At 40.1% G+C, this 21839-nt stretch overlaps 1 protein-coding gene across 1 annotated transcript in view; it reads left to right on the top strand.

Annotated features, from left to right (window-relative positions):
- Nucleotides 1-332: 332 nt before the first annotated feature.
- LOC113137072 (MAM domain-containing glycosylphosphatidylinositol anchor protein 2) overlaps nt 333-21839 on the top strand; it is a 150554-nt gene continuing 129047 nt past the window's right edge. Inside the window, exon 1 of the mRNA XM_026318421.1 lies at nt 333-405. Coding sequence (XP_026174206.1) covers nt 333-405 — 73 coding nt within the window. The remainder of the gene's footprint in view (nt 406-21839) is intronic.

Below are 21839 nucleotides of genomic sequence, written 5' to 3'. Positions count from 1 at the left end.
CTACCTGGAGAGGTTGCTGTTTGTCGTAAGGCCGGGGTTTCTGCAGCCCACTCCCCGCGCCAGCCATCCAGCCATCCAGCCTGCCTGTCCGTATCCTCCGCGGCGTCTCGGTGCCACGAGCGCCTTACATTTTGGCTACATGGCAGCGGACATCAAAACCATCCCAACCTGACTCCCTTCGCCTCCTGTGCGCATAAATACCTTCACAGCGAACACTGAGGCTAAATTAATCGACGTGCGGATCAGTGCTGTGTCTATGCGCCTCAGTTACACCGCCCCGGAAAGGACTTCTTGCCATTGAGAGCTGGATATGCAGAGATTAACGTGAAAGGATGGATCTAATTATCTGTGTTTTGGGGCTTCTAGCGCTCATCGTGGAGAGCATCCGTTGCCAAGGAGTGTACGGTGAGTGTGTGTAATTTGCTTCTGCTGAAACCAAATGTGAACATGACCTTGCTCCTTGTGCTCGCTCATAAAAAGCAGGGTCCCTCAATAAATAAATAAATACATGAAAAACAAACAAACCTGTAAAATCAACTCATGGAAGGATCACAAACCAGGGGTGAATGTCATGTTTGAGTGAGAGGCTCCAAATGTTCTCAGCAAGCCGGAGGTTACACAGCAAATCGCTTGTGTAGCAAGTCATGCACAGCCCCTTTTCCCATCCAATCCGCTCAGGATGGTCAGTGAGCAGGCTAAATATTCTGGGCTACGTTCACAGGTTATTACACTGGAACCTGGTAGATCTGTTCTAAAGTCATGAGCCTCTCTAGACTGGTCAACTACATGCATCTAGTTTCTAAATGATTCTACCTGTCTTAATTAGGCCACATATCTATATTTGTCATAAGGACTGGAATCTGTTGAACAGGGGCGCTTAGTATGCAGAGTCATGAGTGATTTTCATGTGGATCTCTGTGCCCACGTCTCACACTTAATGTGCACACATCTCTGTCTCTGACCCTGTCTGTCTGTGCAACCAGTGGCACAGATGATGTTTAATATGAGTCGTCATCCTCGCAGCAGCAGCACAGTGAGGAAATAATGATTCATGTGGACTAGCATCAGGACAGGGAGGAAGCCTCGAGGCGCCCAGCCCTGACCTGCCGGCAGTCACAGTGGCTCTGACCAAAGCAGAGGCTGTGCAGGGAGAATGTGAGGTCAAACAGAGAAGTTGGATGGTGTGTTTCAGAGGTTGTTGCCAAGCCCAGAAAAGATCTTTGTCGCCACTGTGTGTGTGTGTGTGTGTGTGTGTGTGTGCGTGCGTGTGTGTGTGTGTGTGTGTGTGCGTGTGCGTGTGCGTGCAAAGATGATATAGCAAAGGAAAGGTTACTGTGAGCATGACAGGAACAGTCATGGTGCTTCACCTGAGCAATGATGCGCCAGGATTTTATCTATTCTTTTTCTCTAGAGGGGGGAAGTGAAGAAGATAATAAATCATAGCACATGCCATGGCAGCTGTAGCATTACTGCTCATACAGTATATTTAAATATGTTATCCACATTACCACATTGCTTCCATTATAATACCTGTTGCATAAATATTATATGGACCTACACCTATTGATTTCACCTCAGCTTTAATCATCTAGGTGCTCATTAGGCAGCGTAATATTTGTACAGACGTGTTGTTGTTGTCGGAGTGAGTCAATTCCTTCTCTTGCTCTTTGAGCCCAAGGCCATAGCCTCTCATCAAATGTTGATGTCTCAAGAAATCATTGCCTTTACGTTATCAGATATCCATATTTACTGGGACTGCCTCTCCAACACATACATATATTCAGTGGTAAAAGGCATTAGGATAAGCAATAAAACAGACCACATGAATGTCAGATCAAAGCTGCGGGTTTTTGGTGTGAGCAGGCTGTCCGTGCTTCAGCGTGTATGTGTAGATGAAGCTCATTAGAAGGAATCATGTCCCATAATGCTTGATGTGGTGCCGTGCTAGTGGGAAGTGTGGACTACTAGGCTTAAAGCAGCAGCAGCAGAAGAGCCGGGGAGATGGAGCAGATGGAATTGTTTGAGCATTTAACTATCTGTTTTTGTGCTTGTGAATGCATGTGTATTGTGCAGCCTGAAAATTCCCCTGAGCATAGTCACCCTCTTTTCTCCATCACTACCGTGTTTCACCTTTTCTACAGTAAATGTGGTTTATTGAGGATTTATATCCGTCCTACTTTGGTGCTGCTGCAGTATATTCCAGTACTGTGAAGAGCTAGAGGTAGAGACATATACAGTGCATAGATGTTAATAGGCTCAAACCTATATATCACATTTCTGCCAAAGCCCTTTATATACATCACATTTAAAGCATACAGCACATCTCCAGGGAGGGAGGTGGTCTGAATGAAAATGTACTGGTAGGCTTCAATATTTATGCATGTTGTGTAGCCTCCCATTGTATTCACTGAGCATTTTGACACGTGAAGGAGGGGGTCTGTGAAATGGCGTAATGTGCATCAGAGGTGAAAGGCAGTAGGTGTGTGACTGAATATAACGAAGGCTGTGAGAGGATAACATGATGATGGCAGCAGCCTTCGAGTGGTAGAGTTTCACAATGAGCTTTATAGAGGGCAAGGTTAGAATGCTTTGCAGTGGTCATGTCACTGAAATTGGAATATCACGTACTGCCATATATACTGTCTTCCTCCGGGAAATGCATTTCAGTAATGTCTGTTCATACTACTAGATTTCATCAGCTCCTTTTTGGTGTGTTCAGCATGTCACCTACCTTTTCTCTTCACATATTTCCAAATTAACATGATGAAGTGGACATTTTGTGAAAACTAGGTTTTCAAAGGTTATTTTTTTCCCAGAGCCCTGGCACAACTCATTGCTGACGACTAAATGGTGGAATCATGATGTAGTAATAAAGAAATCGCATACTAGTGCATTAAGTGGTGCTGCCAGAGCCATTAAAGAAGATTGATGAAGGGCTAGTCATCCCTCCATGACTCCAGGCCACAAAAAGGACAAAAAGAAACATGACTGAAGTACAGCATCTGCTCCGCTCTTTCTCTCTCCAGCCTTTTTACGAACTATTTTTTTCTTCATTTCTTTCTGCATGTCTTCTTCCACCAGGCACACATTTGAGTTTGCGCTGTTATTTTGACCTATTCTCACCACTGTGATAATCTCCAGAGCTTCATTAGGCTAGAAGCTGCTTCTCCATCAGAGCAAATGGAACTATCCTGCAACATATCTACAGACTTGCTAAACATTTTCTAATTTCATTTTTATACAATACTGTTGTCAGCCAAACTGCACTCAATATTATCAAACGGCTACAATGGAACATGACTCTTATGATAACATGGGAATGTTTTTCTGCTTGTTACGTTATCTGGAGAAGTACCATCTTCAGTATGTTCCCTTTGCATCAAAGTCAGTCAGCGACAAACTCCATGGGATGTGCAGATGTTCCTGATCTCATTTTGTGTTATGCCACTGAAGAGAAAAAGTTCCTACTGCTTTTTCTCAGACCCCACTTCTCCCTCTCTCCCTCTGTCTCTCTCTTTCTCTCTCTGTCTCTGGCTCCCTCTCGTTTGCATTGAAGTCCAAGCAATTGCTGGGGTTTCTTTTCATGAGCCCCGGTTCAGACGCTTTGGCTTCTAAGCTATGCAAATGCATTCTAGCAGTGAAACTAAAGCCGTCTTTGTTGGTTCTCAGAGGCCTCCTCCACAGAGTCCTTCATCATTCCTTTGGATCGGGACCCTCACATTTCCCACCGTAATGAGACCACGGATAACTCTATCTCTTCTCCTCCCTCCCACTCTCAGTTCCCATCTCCCTGCCTGTTTCTGTCATCTGCCAGTGGATGTCTAAAGTATGTGAGCTTCTATCAGAGGCAAATAGGGATGTACTACTCGGTATGGCACAGAAGTCATTCATTTGTTGAGGTGGAACAGCGCGTAGTGCATATTAGTGCACGTAGTGATTACCACGTACCCTTGGGTGTGGCCTCAGATAGCACCATCTTAATCATACCGAATGTCAGTTCTCTTTGGACCCAATCCTCTGAGATTGGCAGTGAATATAGAGCACAGAGACCATGTTTGAAGTTTTATTCTGACGCACCTCCTGCTGTGATCAGTATTCATGGAATAATCTTTGACAGTTTTGGTTTAATATTTCAATACAAAGCGATTATGGTTAAAAAGCTGTTCAGTGTGGAGAATTTTAGAAACTAGGTCTTGAATTCTTTTTAAGTTCCAATTAAATGATATCCCATGTGTTTAACATATCATGTCATGAACTTTAGGGAACTGTGAGAGACAGAATAAAAAACACTAAGTTTAAGTAACACAGGCGAGGATATCCTGACTTTTGTCCTTAGTGTGGGTCATGCTTCAGAATCACTGGATCCTATTTAGCAAATAATGCACCTGAGTAACAATTTCATTTGACATCTTCCTAACTCTATGTGCACAGTTTGTAATGCACCTTTTCTTCCATACATTTGCAGTGTCTTAGTATAAGTCAAGATAAATCTAATGACATCATTATTTTCACAGGCAAAATAAGACTGGGTGTAAGACTTTTTTTTTTTTTTCATTAATTATTCTGAAAATTATTTCTGCGGTCAGTCCCTTAGAAATCATCCATCCATCCATCATCTATACCTGCTTATTCCTATTTAGGGTCACGGGGATCTGCTGGAGCCTATCCCAGCTCTCTTTGGGTGAAAGGCAGAGGCTTTAGAAATCAGTGAAATCATAAATTTGTAGAATTCAATGTAAAGCCACCAGATAGATAGAAAGATAAAGAGCTAAACTTAAAAAATAACAATCTCACTTTGTTAAAGCAACACTCAAACATCCAATGATATATAATATAAGACTGACAAAAGCTGCAAATTGTCATCACATTTGAGAAGTTGGGACCATTTTTACTTGAAAATTGAATAGTTGCAGATAAAAGTATAATTTAAAATATAATAATTGTATGTCTGTGCACTCATCTCTTAATCTTCTAGGCATTAAAGGTCTACTCCTTCAGAGTCATAGAAGACATACAGTATGAAACAGCTTTCATAAGTTGAGCAGAGCTGGTCTTTATTTGTAAAATCCCTGGAATCTCCCTTTAATTTTTTCCTCTGAGACTTGCTGCTTAGCTGTGAAGCCAAGAGGTCATGTTACCCATGTTTATGTGAGTTGTGTCTCTGTGTGGCACTCTCCACTGGAAAGATGCCACTCTTGGAAGTGCCCTCTTTCTGTCCCCTTTAACTATTTTGATGCTGCAACTGTGGATAGTTTGAAATGGTGCTGTAAGCTTTAGGGTTGTACAACAGTAGCAGGGATTTTAACAGTGTTGTTTGCACAGAAAATAATCAATTCCATTCTCTCTTTCTTATGCATGGTTGAAAGCAAGGAGTCATGCACAGCTGTGATAAGTGGAATATATTGTCAGTATGGATGTTCACTGAGTGTGATATGTTTTGTAATGACTTCTGTTCGCAGGTATATAAAAAAAAAAATTATAATGTAGCTTTAGGTAGGTTACATACAGCATGAACAGTTGTAATACTTTCCTACTCCTACTGTGAGGATTTGGATGAATTTAGGAACACAATTTACCTCTGGATCATTCAAGGCCAAATCCTTAGCACAGACCAAAGAAGCTTATTGTAACCTGGCTGGCTGCTTCAACTGTTAAGCTCACATCCCCAAACCCTGAGCTACTTGTCCCGCTCTGTGCAGTGCTGATGCCAGAAAGCTGCAGCTAATGATCTTGTAGTCATTCATTCATTTAAGTCCTGTTCTGGTGCATGACTAGACCGCCCTTGTGTCCTGGTTTATTTATAATCAAAAGTAATTCTGTACTTTTAATGAAGTCTAGAATGGCCTCTAACCTGCAGCGAATGCCTGCACTGAACCTGAACTGATATTTTTCCTCTGCCTCCTGATATTGTAATGAAGTGGCCATTTATCATCTGGATCATTAAACAGTAGATTTAAATCTTAAATGCCAACCTTGGTCTTGGTAATATTACCTTGTACTGCAGAGAACCTTTTATCTGTAGTGATCTCATTTCTTGTAATAGTGTTAATTTCCTCATGTTGACAGACAAATGGTACAAGTCCAATATATTACAGCTACAGTATCTTGCTTAAGGATGCAAAACTGGCTAATAGTGCTGTTGCAGCTATAACTCATGACAGATTTAGATGCCTGTGATAAGATTTCTGTTTGGATTGCACTGTGCATCCTTGAACCTCGCATTTCTGTTCCATTTGCAATATTCATTAAAAAATGGGAAACAGTTTCTATTTAAAAGGGCCTTTTGCCCTATTACTCATTTCTGGGTAGATACAGTACAAGTAATTAATATTATATTACTGCAAGCCACTGCTGCAGTACTGACCATAAGTGATGGCATACCTTAAAAAGGGAAGAAGTCGTTTTTCTCTTACTTTTGTCAGTGGAATGGAGTCTGTGGTTGCTTTGCTTATAGGCCTACAGCTAGAGCAGGAACTGTAATCATGCTGTCGTTGAGCTATGTCCTCATTATCCATAGTGACATTAGTCATCAAAACAATATCATAGTGTTTGTCCTGAGAGTGACACAGTGTTGGACTATCATAAAGACTAATGTTATACTTAAAAGATGAAGTGCCATTGACAGGGGCATCCTGTTGGCCTGACCATGTGATTGCAGCATCACCGGTTAAGTTCCAGCCAAGAACCTTTGACGCATGTATTTCATCATCTCTTTCTCTATCATCTTTCATGGACTGTTCACTGCATACTAAAAAAACAAACTGTATAACATGTTCAAAAATGTCACTAACATCAGTTTATGAAAGACTGTGACTGACAGTCACAATAAATGGCATGTGGTGATTTACATCTGCTGAAACTCCGTCCTGATTATGGACACTCGACCTACAGTATTGGACACATTTTACTTTTCATTTTGTAACTGACAAAACATCTTTAATGTTGCATTAAATCTGAAAATTACCCTACTTGCACATTCTAATAAAATGATTATACTGTTTGTTAAGTGTTAGTTTAATTAATAATAGTGTGTACTATTTTATGAATTAGTCATTTACGGTAATTGGAATGTTAAATCATAGAGCCCCTGCACAAGCACACACATAATTCACCCACACAGGTTTTAGACGTCGTAGAGCTCCTCCAGGAAATAAGTTTGACTGACATCTCTTCAGCCTTCATTTGATAAGGTTGAAACCAATGAATTGAGGCAGTTTGCCAATTTATCATTCTTACTGCAGAGAATTTGGTGAGATTGCATAATTTCCACCGCAGCTCCACTCAGTACACCTGACAAGAAATCTAACCACCTGCAATAATTGAAAACACGCGTTCAGAGCCTTTAGTTTGCAAACTAGTAACTATGGCTATCAACAGTTCTGTATTTCTCGCTAACATGTAGTGAAGTAGAAGGAGAAACTAACATTACATGGAAACACTCAAGTAAAGCACAAGTGCTTCAAAGCCATGCTTACAGTAAGTACAGCACTTTAGTAAGTGTACTTAGTTCATCCCTGCCCTAAAAAAGCATAGAGCTGTAAATGCAGAAAAGCTGGTGTTGAGTAAAATAGATGCTTTAAAGAGAACTTTGCAATTCATAATTTAATCCATTTAAATATGTGCTTTAAAAGCAGCATAAGCGCACCAAAGACATGAATTCCACCAGAATCAAAAGATGAGATGGCAGCTATTGCTACTCTGCTGGACTAGTCTAGCTACTTTTTCACAATGATTGGATTTAGCAATTGTCCTACTAATAGGATACTAATCTAAATGACTAAAATGTTGGTTGTCAATTAGAGGACCCAACTGAGCAAATTTCATTTTAGTGAATGCTGTTTAGTTTGACCCTAACTGTGGCTTTAATTGTGTAGTTGACTGTTTTGTTTTGTAACCGCACGTCTCATACATTCATGACTAATATCTGTTTCTGTGACAAAAAAATAAATGGCAAAATTAATATCAATTAAGTATGTACCAGAGATGCTCACAAGTCATTTTTTGGAAGTCCAAGTCAAGTCTCAAGTCTCTGGTCACAAGTCCAAGTCAAGTCTCATGGTTGCACTGAACAATTCTTGTTGCATGCTGTGCAGACTCTAAAGCTCTGCGAAGCTAGTAAGACGCTAACATCAGATAGCCGATGTTGAGCTAAACCAAGTGCAGCCTGCACACCTTGCATGTTGCCGTTCAGTTTGTTTAGGCTTTGTATGAACTCATGATATCCAAGTTTGATAACAGGATTGCACGTTTTCCATGGTCACGACACTAATTCAATTTTCTGCAATTTGCAGTCACCTGTGGCAGGGTGCCCCATGAATGGGTTGTGATGAGGACCAATAGAGGGCAGCAATAGGCCTTTACTGCGTCTGTTCTGCCACTCATTTATCAGAAAAGAAGTAAACACACTGCCTGTCAGAAATGTACATTATTGCTCTAAAGCTTTGTTGATTGGTTTAACAACAACTGTCTAAAGCTCAATATTAAGAAAACCAGAGAACTGGTGGTGGACTTTAGGAGGAGCAGGAAGACCCGAGTCCCTGTCTCCATCCTTGGAGACGAAGTAGAGATTGTGGACTCCTACAAATACCTTGGAGTCCACATTAACAACAAACTGGACTGGTCAAACAATACAGATGCACTCTTCAAGAAAGGACAGAGCAGACTGTTCTTCCTCAGGAGACTCTGTTCCTTTGGCGTGTGCAACAAGCTACTGAAGACGTTCTATCAGTCTGTAGTAGTGAGTGCACTGTTCTTTGGAGTTGTGTGCTGGGGAGGCGGCATCAAGGCTGGTGAGGCCAACAGACTAAACAAGTCGATCAGGATGGCAAAATCTGTTGTTGGACTGGAACTGGACAGTCTGGAGGCTGTGGCAGAGAGGAGGATGGTGGACAAAATCAACTCCATACTGGACAATCCTGCCCACCCACTTCATGAAGAACTGTGGAGAATGGGAAGTTCATTCAGCCACAGACTAATTCCTCCTAAAACCAAGACTGAGAGATTCAGGAAGTCTTTTGTGTCCACGGCCATAAGACTCTATAATTCCACAATATAAACAAAAATGCACACACACATACACACGCATGCATGCACGCACACACATACATACACACACAAACCCCCAAAAAACAAATAATTGCTTTATTACTTTTCTACATACAAGTTAATTGCTTTATTACTTTATTAATTACTATCAATTTATATAATTTAAATAATATTAAATTTAATAACTTTAAATAAGAATAACTGCTGTAACAATTTAATTTCCCCTTGGGGATTAATAAAGTACTTCTTCTTCTTAAAATAAAATGAATAAATATATAAACTCTGTTTATGATTCCCAAACATCGTCCAAGTCGAGTCTCAAGTATTTTGAGGACGAACCTCAAGTTACTGTGTGTGCGACTTACCTGAGTCTCTTACATTTGACTAGTTTGCAAATACTGTACACTGTATGTGAATAGCTCGAGTAAGGCATATAGTTGAAGATACTGCATAATGTTGACAAGTGACCATAATCCCTTTAGCCAGGTGTAATATTCATACATAAAGAGGAAAAACGGGTAATAATAAATAATACTTTGCTTATCAAATGTGCTATCTCTTTATCTAATCTTTTCTGCTTTACAGCTAATGTAATGACGTCTTAATGAATGTGCTTTACGACTTTGTAAAATTTGTTTTGTAATGATGATTCATTAAGTGTTAAATCATTTCCCAAACTTGATCTTTTATTAATATTATGCTCTAATCCACTCAGATTTTGATGAGTCATGCACCAGTTTTCCATTTAAACCCATCAGTTGCACATCCTTCTACAGTGTTACAGATATTTTTTAATGAATAGCAGAATTAGCTGCTAAGATAGATCTTTGTCAGTGTCAGCGGTGTGTTTCCATATCTCGGGTTATCATTTCCGTGATTGACATCACTTCAGATCACACAGAATTATACATGCTAGCCAGCTTCAAAGTGACGCAAATGATGAAAGGGGCTTGTTGAATATAAATGTCTCCTGTCTTCCTTCACGCGTTTCAGTCAATTGAATTGTCTTTGTTAAGTCAAACTGGCAAGACCTGCATTTACACACATAAAGTACAAATCACTCAGCAATCCCAGTAGGTAGCTGGCGAGAGCAACAGGGCGCCTTTTAGCTGTGCTGTGGAGGAAATAAAGCAAAAAGCAAGCCAGGAGAGGATTGGTACATTGTAGCATCCACAAGAGGCTAATGCCAACCTTCAACTATGTCACTTCAGCCCACACAGGCATCCTAAGTGCTGCTCCTGTGAAGTGATGTCTGTTGTCATGGTGACAGTTTGTAAGCCAGGCACTGCACATCCTCTGACTTCCCTGTTGCCTCCCATGCTCGCTCCTTCCCTTTCTCCCTCGCTGCCTACCCACTCGCTCATTCTCTCCTTCCCTTCACATGCCAGGAAATCAATCGCTGAAACAAATGTGAAGTGATTGCAGAAACGAAAGCTCCTCGCAGCAGCCTTACAATTGTGCACGAGAGCAGATGAGATTGCCATGAAGGGAGTGGGAGGCGCATGTAGAAGGTTCGGGAGAGAGAGGCTGAATGTGTGTTTTCTAAAATCCACCATTTCTTTGCTGTGAAGCAAACGGCAGGATGGGGCCTACTTATCTTTGTAGCAAACAATGCTTAAGCTTCTCTGACAAGCAGGAACAGTGGTGAAGTAAATGTGTTGCCAATGACTATTTCACTAGTCTTCACCTTCAAGACCAATGCCGAACAACCAGACTGCATTGGAGCTGCACACAAGGACATCCCTGCATAAAGCCATTATTATATCAGCTCCTCCCCACCCCACCCATTAATGCGAAAAAAACCCCAAAAAAAACATCATGCATGCTGTCTGTAGAGTTGTGCTGTGTCTCTGCAGGAGCACTGAAATTTCAATGCAGATAAACATGCAGTTTGTGTGCAGTTGAGTGTGGGAGCATGTGCACTTGTTTTGTGTGTCTGTGCCTGCATGTGCATTTTCGTCTTATCTAGGGCAACGCTTTGCTGAGATATTAATTTAGCAATGTGATTTATCGCCTCACCAGCCCATCTGAGCAAGACTCATCATGGATGTTGAACGGGCCTCAAAGTACTTGCAAACGTGATGCGGTCGTTACATGCACTTTTACACTTGCTTTTATATGCATTACACCTCCTACCCTCTTATCCAACTGTCTGCTGATCTCTTTTTTTTCTATTGTTTGACTTCCTGTGTATGCCTCTATAGTCTATAAAAGCTGTATTCTTCTAACAGAAATTCACAATGTAATAGCTAATCTCTTTAGTGTCATGCTCACTTCATCTCTCCGCCAGACACGGTATATCCCAGAGGCTGTTATACCCATGGGGATAACCTCAAACCGTGTACTGTCAGTTAATGACTTCCTATGGCAAAGCAGGCAGAGTTATCTGGAGTAGGCAAAGCTCTTCTCCACTGAGATTTCACACAGTGAAGAAAAAAAAAAACAGTGAGATTTAATGCAGATGTTGGAGTTTTTGCCAACTACTCACTGTCTTCTTGTTTTTAATTCAGTCTGCTGCTGCAAAAGCTTTGCAGTTCAGAGTCATTTTCCCTGGTGATATATTTGTCCAGTGTAGGTGTAGGAATTACAGATAGCCGCACATCAGCTGCTCAGAGCAAATAATAACAGTCAAATGAGTTCACAGTCTAAGAAAAAAATAAACTATTCTCCTTGTCTCGTCCTGTCTAGTGCATCCTTTTAGAAAGTCATACTTTAGCCTTCAGTTATTAGCAATCCATGCTGGCTGATGACCCAGTCTGTACATGTTTGCACAGCATGAGGTGTGCTTCCTTTTCTCACTCAGCAGAAACAGGGCAACTAGCCCACGCTTTTTGCCTTCAGTGAATTTCTCACTTGATTTGGTTCATTCTTCCCTGGCCTCAACAGATTCTCACATCAGCTATTCATGACACGGATTTCTTCTCGTTTAAGCCACTCGTTTTTTATTTGTGTGTCCAGATGTTTTTATTTGACAGGCAAATCAAACCATTCCTATGATATAATTACAATAACATAAGCGTTTACCAAATTAAGATGTTTTATATTAACATAAGTCGGATTACTGATTAATTCAAAATTGCTGTTGCATAGCAAAATTGTGTTATATGCAGCATGCATTCTGGTTACCAATCTGATACTTTTCCTTGATGAGCTTTCAGCTCATCATATCCTTTTGATGCCTGAAGTTAAAACATCAATTATGCTGGAGTGAGAAAGGTACGATTGTATCGTATTGGAAGCTGTGGAATTACAAAGTGTCACATGCCCATACATGTGCACAGAGGCACACACACTCGCCAGTCCTTTTGTTCGTCTTTCATGTCAGTTAGATGTGTTTCATCTGAAGATGACTGAAGCCTGAAGGGAGCCTCTTTAAATGCCACATTCACAGTTCAACTGACCCCCTGCCCTTTTTATCATTTCTGCTTTCCCTCCCATTTCCTTTAATTTATTTCCGTGCACCTTACATTGCCTTTTCCCTCGCATACAATATTATTAGCCCCTTTGGTTCTGGGTATATACCAAAAATACCTAAGAACAGTATCATCTCTGAGCATTTAAGACATCTTAATAATAAGCAATGGGCTGTGTAGACCTCTGCAGTGACCCTTCATCTACGTGACTCCCTTCAAAAGGTTGCTAAAACATATATTGCACAGAGTTTACATCTCTCTGCTCTCATACTTTAATCAAAGATCTCTGAGCTTAGTAGAAAAACTTTCCTGAACAGAAAACTTCTTAATCTAATCGTCATGCTTACCATTTTAACAATAGTTGATTGCTGGGGGACTGCCAGTCCTTTGAACCTTAAGAACACTACTCAGTGCTTATGTTGCTTTTATATTTTAGGGCTGTAACCTGGGGGAAGACTGAAATATGAAAGAAAAAACATTATACGTAAGCTTCCCCTCTTTGAGAAGTGTCGTAGAAACTTTGACCAAAATTCATTTAAATATACATTTAGATTTAATTTGTTATACTGGAGGGATATTTACCAATTGCAGAATCATTTCCCCTGTAGTGGCACAGGTGATTTAGGTGTCAGAGATTTATCAGCTTCAATAAAAAAAAGAAGCTGTGCTCCAAGCCATTTCTTGATGTTATTAAAAGAAATGACAAATCTTGTATAATTAAAAATGTACCACAAAATCAATTTCATAGCAACATCTGGTGAAGTATGATTTCCCATTGGCATTTGGGCTCCTGTTTTAAGGAAAAGCAAAATATTAAAGTTATTAACCTGTGTAAGTAGAAGTAGAAAAAAAAAAAAAAAGTCTGGATGCATCCAATGCAGAATGTTGTGATTTAAATTAAAGTTTGGTTGGTCTACTTGTTCAGTGTGCTGATGTGGGACCGTGCTGTTATTAAAATTTGTGGGTGTGGATATTAAAACAGCTAGAAGTCCCTGCTTTTGCCACAGAACAGAGATCTTTAAAACAGCTTTGAAATGCACCAATAAACCTAAACCTTCTAGTGGTTCTGCAGCTCCTCTGGGCTCATCAGAAGAGCCAATGCAAACCCAGTAATGGATCTCTGAATGCATTAATAATACTTTCCAAAGATGTGGAACCCGGGTGGTGCCTTCATATTGCTGTCCATATTTATATCGTAAGCCACTTTTCAACACATGCTGATAATATTCATGAGTTCCGTAGCAATCCATCCAGCAGAAGTAGAATAGTGAAATTTGGCTGCGGTGAGAGCCTCCTGCAGTGGGTGTCAGAGTCTTACATGTTAATGTTTGCGTGGGCGCGCATGTGTGAATGCGTGTATCAGTCTGTTTGTGTGTGCATTCCCTGTGGATTTCTGTGATGCTACCGAGGTAATTGGATGTGTGACGTCCACCAAAAATCCCCTTTAGCCCTGGGCAAGCGCTCTTTCAATCCCAGCGTGCGTCTGTGAAAAGCACAACCCAAAGGAAGGCTTATTCTTTCAACTGGCAAACATCAAATGGTTCCCTGTTCTCTCCATCACAGTCTGCGTCTCTCTGCTCCTCTGTAGCATCAGAGGAAAGCCCATTAACATGTAATGACATGACTGTACATATGCGTGACAGTCACAGAGAAGCACACAGCTGAGGACAGTTTTCCAAGTTAACTGTTTGTTTCATAGTAACAATTACTTTCAGAGGTCTGGGGAACTGATTGTTCTTTCATGGAGCTGATACAGCTCAGAGGCAAGTACTCAAGAGTATCAAGAGTGTTAAATTATTTCTGATGGACTCAAATGTACCCAAACCCTGGCACAGTGGTTAATTTTACTCAGTCAGAATTTAATTAACAATGGTTTGGTTGTTTGGGATAAATGAACAGCTACTGATGGCTTTGCAAACTTTTGTTATCTAAAAAAAAAAAAAATGGCTGCATGTTCACCCAACAAAATTAGTATGTAAATAACCAGGAGAATGAGGAATTAATTGATTTGTATAGTGTCATATTATCATACTAAATATGCATTTGGAGTTTGTAATGAGACTAGTCAAATGGTGGATGCAGTTTGTACAGTTCGGTATATTTTAGGGTTTGTCCAATGAGCAGCACATGACTCCAAAGTATTCAGTTTTTAGGATTTCATCCAGTTTTTTTTTTTTTAATAAATTGATTAATCCCTTAGTCTACAAAATGTCAGAAAAGATGACATCCTTAAATTGATTTGTTTTTATGTCCAACCCGACAAGCCAAGAGCCCAGAAATGTTTTGTTTTGGGGCTACAACAAATGATTTTTTTGGATTATCGATTAATCCTTTAGGCTTAGATATGTCAGTATATACCATATTGACAAATTCTTACAGTGACATTTTATAGTCTGAGATGACATCTTCAGATAGTTCACTTTGTCCTCCTCGAGCTCAAAGTACAAAGATCTTCAATTTACAGCAATACGAAATAGTAAATCTTCACATTTGAGAAGCTGGAATCAGTGATTGTTGAATTGTTTGTCAAAAACTAAAATACTTACTAAGATACTAATTGTATTTGTACTGATCACTTTATGATCAAATAAAATAGAGATGATCAGCAAATCAGCACATTTCACCTCTGGCCTGACTTAAATATCTCAATAATACTGGATAAACTTTGGTGCATACATGCGAGCGCTCCTCATGTGTTTTTCATTTTCAGTTTTTCATTTCAACTTTTCATTTAGCTCCTTCATAGTACTTGGCAAACTCACGATATGCCCATCCAACAATCTCAGCTGTACTTTGTCTATAATGTTAATTAACAGACGTTAGCACGGTGACTATTGTACCTCTTTACCATCAGCTTATTAGCATTGTTTTTTTGTTTGTTTTTTTATAATCATACTATTATAATGTCAACATTTGTGAGTAAACAGCTATCAAAATAGTTTTTGATTAATTTGGGCTGTTTTAAGTCTCACACATCTTCCTCCTCCTTTGTAGTACTTAGTATTGTTAATCCTCTGTGCAATGCAGAAGCAACGTGTGACATCTCATTACTGTAGCTCACCAGGGCTAGTTTTTTAACTAGAAGGCTTATTAATAATGCATGACAAAGAGAGGGTCAGAATAAGGTTTTTTACTCAAGAGGATGCCTTGTTAAGGAGATTTGATCTTAACTGCGGGCGAGTATTAGTCTTCACAGCAATACACCTCTCTGCATGCAGCCGCAGTGTGCACACACATGCACGGAAACAAGAGAAAGATGGGCCATGTGTTGTTGAAACGATCATGAGCTCTCCAGCTGCCAGGGTTGGGCATGTGTATGTCAGTGTTTTGTTTGTACACGTGTTTGTGTAAATGTGCGCCTGTAGGCATTTGTATGCATTAGACGCTGCAGGCTCCCTCATTCCAGCGCGCTGACCTCCCGCTGAATCACACACTGCAGTGGACACGGGCATAAAGAGAGGGTGAAGGAAGAGGATCTTCTTTTCCTCCCCTTCCCCTCCTGTTTTATCTGCTTTGATTCCTCTCTGGATATTTACGCGACCTTGTTTTTGAAGTTGCATAATACGCTGCTGGAGGTTTGGGTGGAGGGCAGGGGTTGTTGAGGCAACAGGAGTGGAGACAGGACACTGATCTAAACTGTGATGACAGCTGAGACTTTCTCCCTCTCACCTCCCCCGTGCTCTTGAGCGGAGGTGAGAGTGTGGCGACAGAAAGAAACCTTAAAGACAGCAGGGAATTTCGTCATTGAAGCAGACACGGTTTACTGAGGATGTGAGTGAATAAAAGACTGCCCTGTGAACCGTACAGTTCATTCACACATAGGAAGACGCACGCTTGCATGGGTTTCTTCTCTTTTTCTCTCCCTCTCTCACACACACACACCCACACACACTCACGCGTCGAAAAGGAGAGGGAGAAGGCCTCTGACTCATTTATTTTGCCATTAAGTGCCTTGTTGTACATGTTATGAGGTTATTTGCTGCAGCGGAAGTGGAAGTCAGCCATGATGCTAACGTCATTAAAGTGCAGAGAGGGAAACAGCTGTGGGAATTGCTCACTCCTCTGTCTGATTACATAATATGCTCAGACTCATTAACCTATGGCATAAAACTGCATGGTCACACGTACTGTAGCTCGGCTGCAGCAGCTCAAGCTGAAATAGGTTATTCTGCAATTAGGAGTCTACCATATGGATAAAACCTGCCATCAAAGTGTTTATAGTTGATGTAAAATCAATTTTAGAAAGATGTTTGGATTCCAAATACGATGCCAGAAGACTTTTCCCACATGACTCTTGTTTCTCTGTGCTCATCTTAGGTTTCAGATACACGCAGGATTATATGACATCACAACTAGTTAGGATCTTGCAGCCTCCAGTTCATGTACACTAAGAATAGACTCTCAGTGAGGTAAAACAGTTAATACTGTGAAATGAAATAATATTAGTATATTCATGGGTTCTGGGTTTTTTGATACAGTAGCAGTAGATATAACTTTAAGAAACAAATTTCTAATAAGGTAAATGAACCTTTTTGTAAATACTCTATTTTTCATAGCAGAGAGAGGTGATGCTTAAGAATTCTTGCTTCTTAGTTGACTTAATATAGCGATGGAGATATGATGTGCTTCATTTACATATGAAGACATTTCTATATTCTCATTTACAAAAGCTGTATGGCTAATCAGAACCCTATTTAGTCTGTTTCCTGCCTTTGACGGAAAGACACATTGGAATTAAGGATGTTTTAATGGCAACCGCTGTTAAATACACACACAGCAAGTTATATGGCACTATTCAGAAACAATCTCAATGTTTCTCCTAGAATTTTTACCAGCAGCGGTGTTATTGTGTGTGCATGGGCGTATTTGAAGGTGCTGGTGGAGAAATGGTTTAAAGCGACCATAGAATGCTTATAAATAGGGTTATTCATGTTCATTTTATAATGTGTGTGTTAATTGACAGGAGCTTTTGACATTTGAAGGGCTCTGGAGAATTGTAGTAATAAATGTCTAAGAATGAAGTGCTTCAACACAGAAACAGGAATTTGACGCAGGGCTGCCAGGGACAGCATGGGGCCTGGCAGGGTTTTCTCACCCTAAGTTAACCAAGCCATAATATATAAGCCAGTGGGATAGTAGTATTTAATATCTATATTAGATGTTTGTATGGTATAAAAATCAGGCTTTGTGTCTCTCAGCTATGGTGAGAGATCAATGGCCCAGTTTGTTCGTGCTGCCAGATTGACATAATTGACTTTCCCCCACTCACCACCTGCCCTCTGCTGCTCTGGGGAACCTCTTCAGACCTCTCCTGCCTGCAGCCCAGCTCCCCTGGTACTCACTGCTGCGGCTGCTGCCATAGCATCCAGCAGATCTCCAACTTGTACAGTGTTATTTACAGTTGTTGTGTATTAACAACCTAATGTAGTGTGAAAACAGGTTAGGAGCTATGAAGTTACTTTTTATTGCAGTTTTATTGCCAGTTTACTGTAAAAGGCTCTTCAGTGACACCTGTTGTCAGGCCAGTAACCTCACTCCCTCAGTCATTTATCATATGGGAACACAAGGTCAGACATCAACTTCTTATAATCAGTCACAGGGAAGCAACAAAACTGGATCTCTCTGATTACAAACCAGTCAACTTCTCCCCATGAAGAGCCTGGTTATGAACATCTATTCGTGCTGTATGCGAATCGATCAGTGGATGACACAGTGTCCATTTTTTATCCTGTGTTAAAACATCTGGAGTCTCCTTCCTCATATGTGAACATATCGCTTGCTTTGAACTTCATAGTGCCAGAGAAATGTTCCCATAAATTGCGCAGCTGTGGTCAATGAAGCCACGTGTTTCTGGATCATTGACTTGATTACAGGAAAACCAAGGGTCAGAAATTCCCTCTTGAAATCGCAGTTTGAATAAATTCAAATTTCTTATCAGTGTAATTTCAGCAAAAGCGAAATAAGAAAGTAAGTGTTCATAAAATTATAAAACTGGCTCATCAGAGACTTTATTTACTGTGGAAACCCATGAAATCCGGCACTTCCAAAGAAGCTTTGGTCCAGTTTTACACATCTTCTGCAGAACATATGTTGCTCACAGTTTAGTCTGAACATTGCTGAAACAAATGCATTAGAGAAAATAGTTAATATTGCATCTACAATCATTGATGAAGTTCAGACAGTTCGGCTTTAAGTCTGAGGATGTTTCTCTGAAGCCATTTGCCTGTTGAGCTTTAAATCTCTGCCACTTAGAGGAATTTATTTACTTACTCAGGGTTCATGGTTTAAGATGATCTTTTATGTCTATGATATGATGTATTGGACAATTGTTACATTTGTGGGTTTATGTTTCGTGTTAGTATTTGTGTGTATGTTGTGTTGAGTAAATAACTTCAGATTGCCTTAGACGCACATGAATACAGTATCTACTTATTTTGCTGTCTTTCATTTGACAAGTCACTGTTTTTGATAATGGCAGATGTCCCTTAAATATACTGTATGATGTAGAAATGCTTAAAATCCGGTGAATTCTCAAGTTAGATCTGTTAATGAGTTTCATTGTGTCATTGTGAATCAGCTGAAGTTTGCATAGTTAATGTCAATGGGATTACTGTGTACTGACTTACAGCAGATGACTAATGTATTCACTCCACAGAGCAGGACAAGGACTTGTTCCTTTTTCATCCCTGGCATTCGTGATGTGACTGTACGTTCTCAGTACACAGTGGCTTTAACTGTAGTCAGGACTGTAGTTTCCACAGTTGCCCCTGGAGAAAAAAAAAAAAAAAAATAGGTGATGTGTCAAATAAGATCGATCACAGAACTTGTGTAACAATCTGCTTTGCCTGATGCTTCGCTGCACCGTAGTGACACCTCTGGCCGATGAAGGGCACAAGATGCCAGATCCACCAGGCACTCCATTAAACAGTCCCCCTCTCAATGAGGGAAAAGATAAATCAGATTTACTGCAACATATTCCCCTTTTAAGGCCTCATTGAATATGTATATGTAGATTAGTGCTTCGGTTCATGATAATAGAACTGTTATGTGGGAGGCTGCGTGTAAATCGTTGTCTAATATTTGCAAAGCTTTCTTCATATTTTCTCAGCTTGTTTTTGGCCTTGTAATCCAAGCTGCCAAATTGCAATGCAGGTGCCTTTTCCACAAATTCTTAACATATAATAGTTTTGTTACTCACATTTGTTTTAAGTGCTGCTCTCCTCAGATATGCCCCCCCCCCCCCCAGATATATTGGCAACCTCAATAAAAGCTAAACGCCAAATGCTATAAAAAGATAAAGAAGAAAATTAATGGACCAAATTCTGAACTTGAATAAATAAGCAGCTGTTAGCAATCACTTGTATTCAGGAACACACAAAAGGCAGTGGTTGCACATGTTGTACATCAGAGCTTTTTAAACTTATTTAGGTCAAACCAGCACCAGTCAACACCAGTCAGAGACCAATCTCTTCTCTTTATATGATAAGTGTTTGAGTTCTGCCCAGATTTGTATTCACTAGCAGTTCTGTGTCATGTTGTATTTGATATTTAACGTTGACTTTTTTTCTGGATGTTCTTAAAATGGTTTATTAATGGTTTTCATTGGTTTAGAAGTCTTCTCCTGCCAATGCACTTACATTATGAGCTGACATTACCATATTAATGACAGCAGTGTGTGATTATTTGTGTGCTAATATGTGGCTGATGTGTGCTGTGAATGTTTTATGGGCATACTGGGAAGGTCTCTGAATCTATTTACAATGCAAGGTCTTTCATGGCAGGTTTTTATTGGAGACATCATATATGACACATCATGTATGACGATAAAATTGAAGATTTTTACATATAAGCAATTTAATTGATCATGTGGCATTTAGTATTGCATGGTATACCGATACTAGAAAGGTATCGCAATACCCTGCAAGTAAAAATGGAACTATACCTCCTTTTATAAGTGTTGGTAGTTGAACAGATTTAATGAGAGCCATATACAAGAAGTTACTCTGCTGTGAGACAGTGGGCAGCACTGTGTGTGTGTGTGTGTGTGTGTGTGTGTGTGTGCGTGTGTGTGTGTGTGAGTGTGCAGTGCTCTGCCTCCACTCCAGGCACAGTGGGTGTGTTAACTTTTTTATTCTCATATTTCTCTCTGTAAGCTGCAGACAGCTTTCATGCTAAAAAAAAGAGGCAGGCTGCAACAAAGTATACGCACAAAATGAAATACAGCATTACTTCACTTATGTAGCTGACATGTTGGACAAGCCTGTCGACACTGCAAAGCCTGTTGGTAAATGAGATTTTAAACCTGCACAAAGCAACAGATCCAACACGTCCAACATGACAACAGATACCACGATTATTGGAATCTAGATATTTAGGCAGGTTTTAGTTTTAAAGTCCTAATATATGATATCACAGGATGCCAGACTAACTTTTTGGTTTGGTTGCACCTGTGCATGTAATTTTTTCATGTGTAGGTGCACCAGCACAAACTTAGGTGCACCAAAAACATTAACAATACATTACATACGTGCTGCCTTTTTGTCATTTCTCATGCACATTGATAGTTGTATAATTGATTGCAAGTCAGCTTTCCTCATTTGTTGGCTTCACTGCAAGGCACCAGATGTTTAAGAGAATGACATTTTTTTTTTTTGTAAGATAAAGACTTAAGAGTTCACTTAAGAGCACACTGCCTTGTTCTTGTGTTTGCAGGCTTACAGTGTAGGAATGGGTACAGAGGGAAAAAAAAAAGCACTCACAGGATGGCAATTTTTAATGAGGGAATTTTTTACTGGTGGCACATGATTTGCAGCAGATACCCCGGAAAGGTAAAAAGTCAGTTTCCTCAAAAACTATCCCCTTGTTAACAATACATGATCACTCAGTTTACATATGCAAAGAGAAGAAAAGAGTCTTGGCTTTGTGTTTTATGTTGCTCAGCGATGATCTGAATCTGGGAGTTTATTTCGTCCTCCTAGTTGGCTTTACTTCATCTGTCATCTCCTGTTTCTTTTTATTATCCTAAAGCCAAGGTGTACAATGTAAGTGATGGCTCCTTTGACTGGGATTCTGAGGGAAAGTATTAGCAAGCATGAAAAAGCGAGAAGGCTCGGCAGGAGGAAGATTAAATTATCTTCTTTGAAGGTGTGCTGGTGCTTTCATGAGACAGAGGCTATTATTAATATGCAGTGACACATGCATACATCCAAAATGATCCTGGACACTTCGTCATGGATCATAAAATTCCCCAAGGTGCCTTTCGCTCATCACATACTGAAAGCCGTCACCACAGCTCTTATGAATCATTCTGTTTCCACCAGGATCTATAGAAGAAGAGTAGGAGAGACAGAAAACAGGAAAAATGACTTTTGTCTTTTATTA

This window comes from Mastacembelus armatus, chromosome 24 (genome assembly GCF_900324485.2).
Source record: "Mastacembelus armatus chromosome 24, fMasArm1.2, whole genome shotgun sequence".
Classification (NCBI taxonomy): domain Eukaryota; kingdom Metazoa; phylum Chordata; class Actinopteri; order Synbranchiformes; family Mastacembelidae; genus Mastacembelus; species Mastacembelus armatus.
This window is presented reverse-complemented; position numbering and strand designations above follow the sequence as displayed.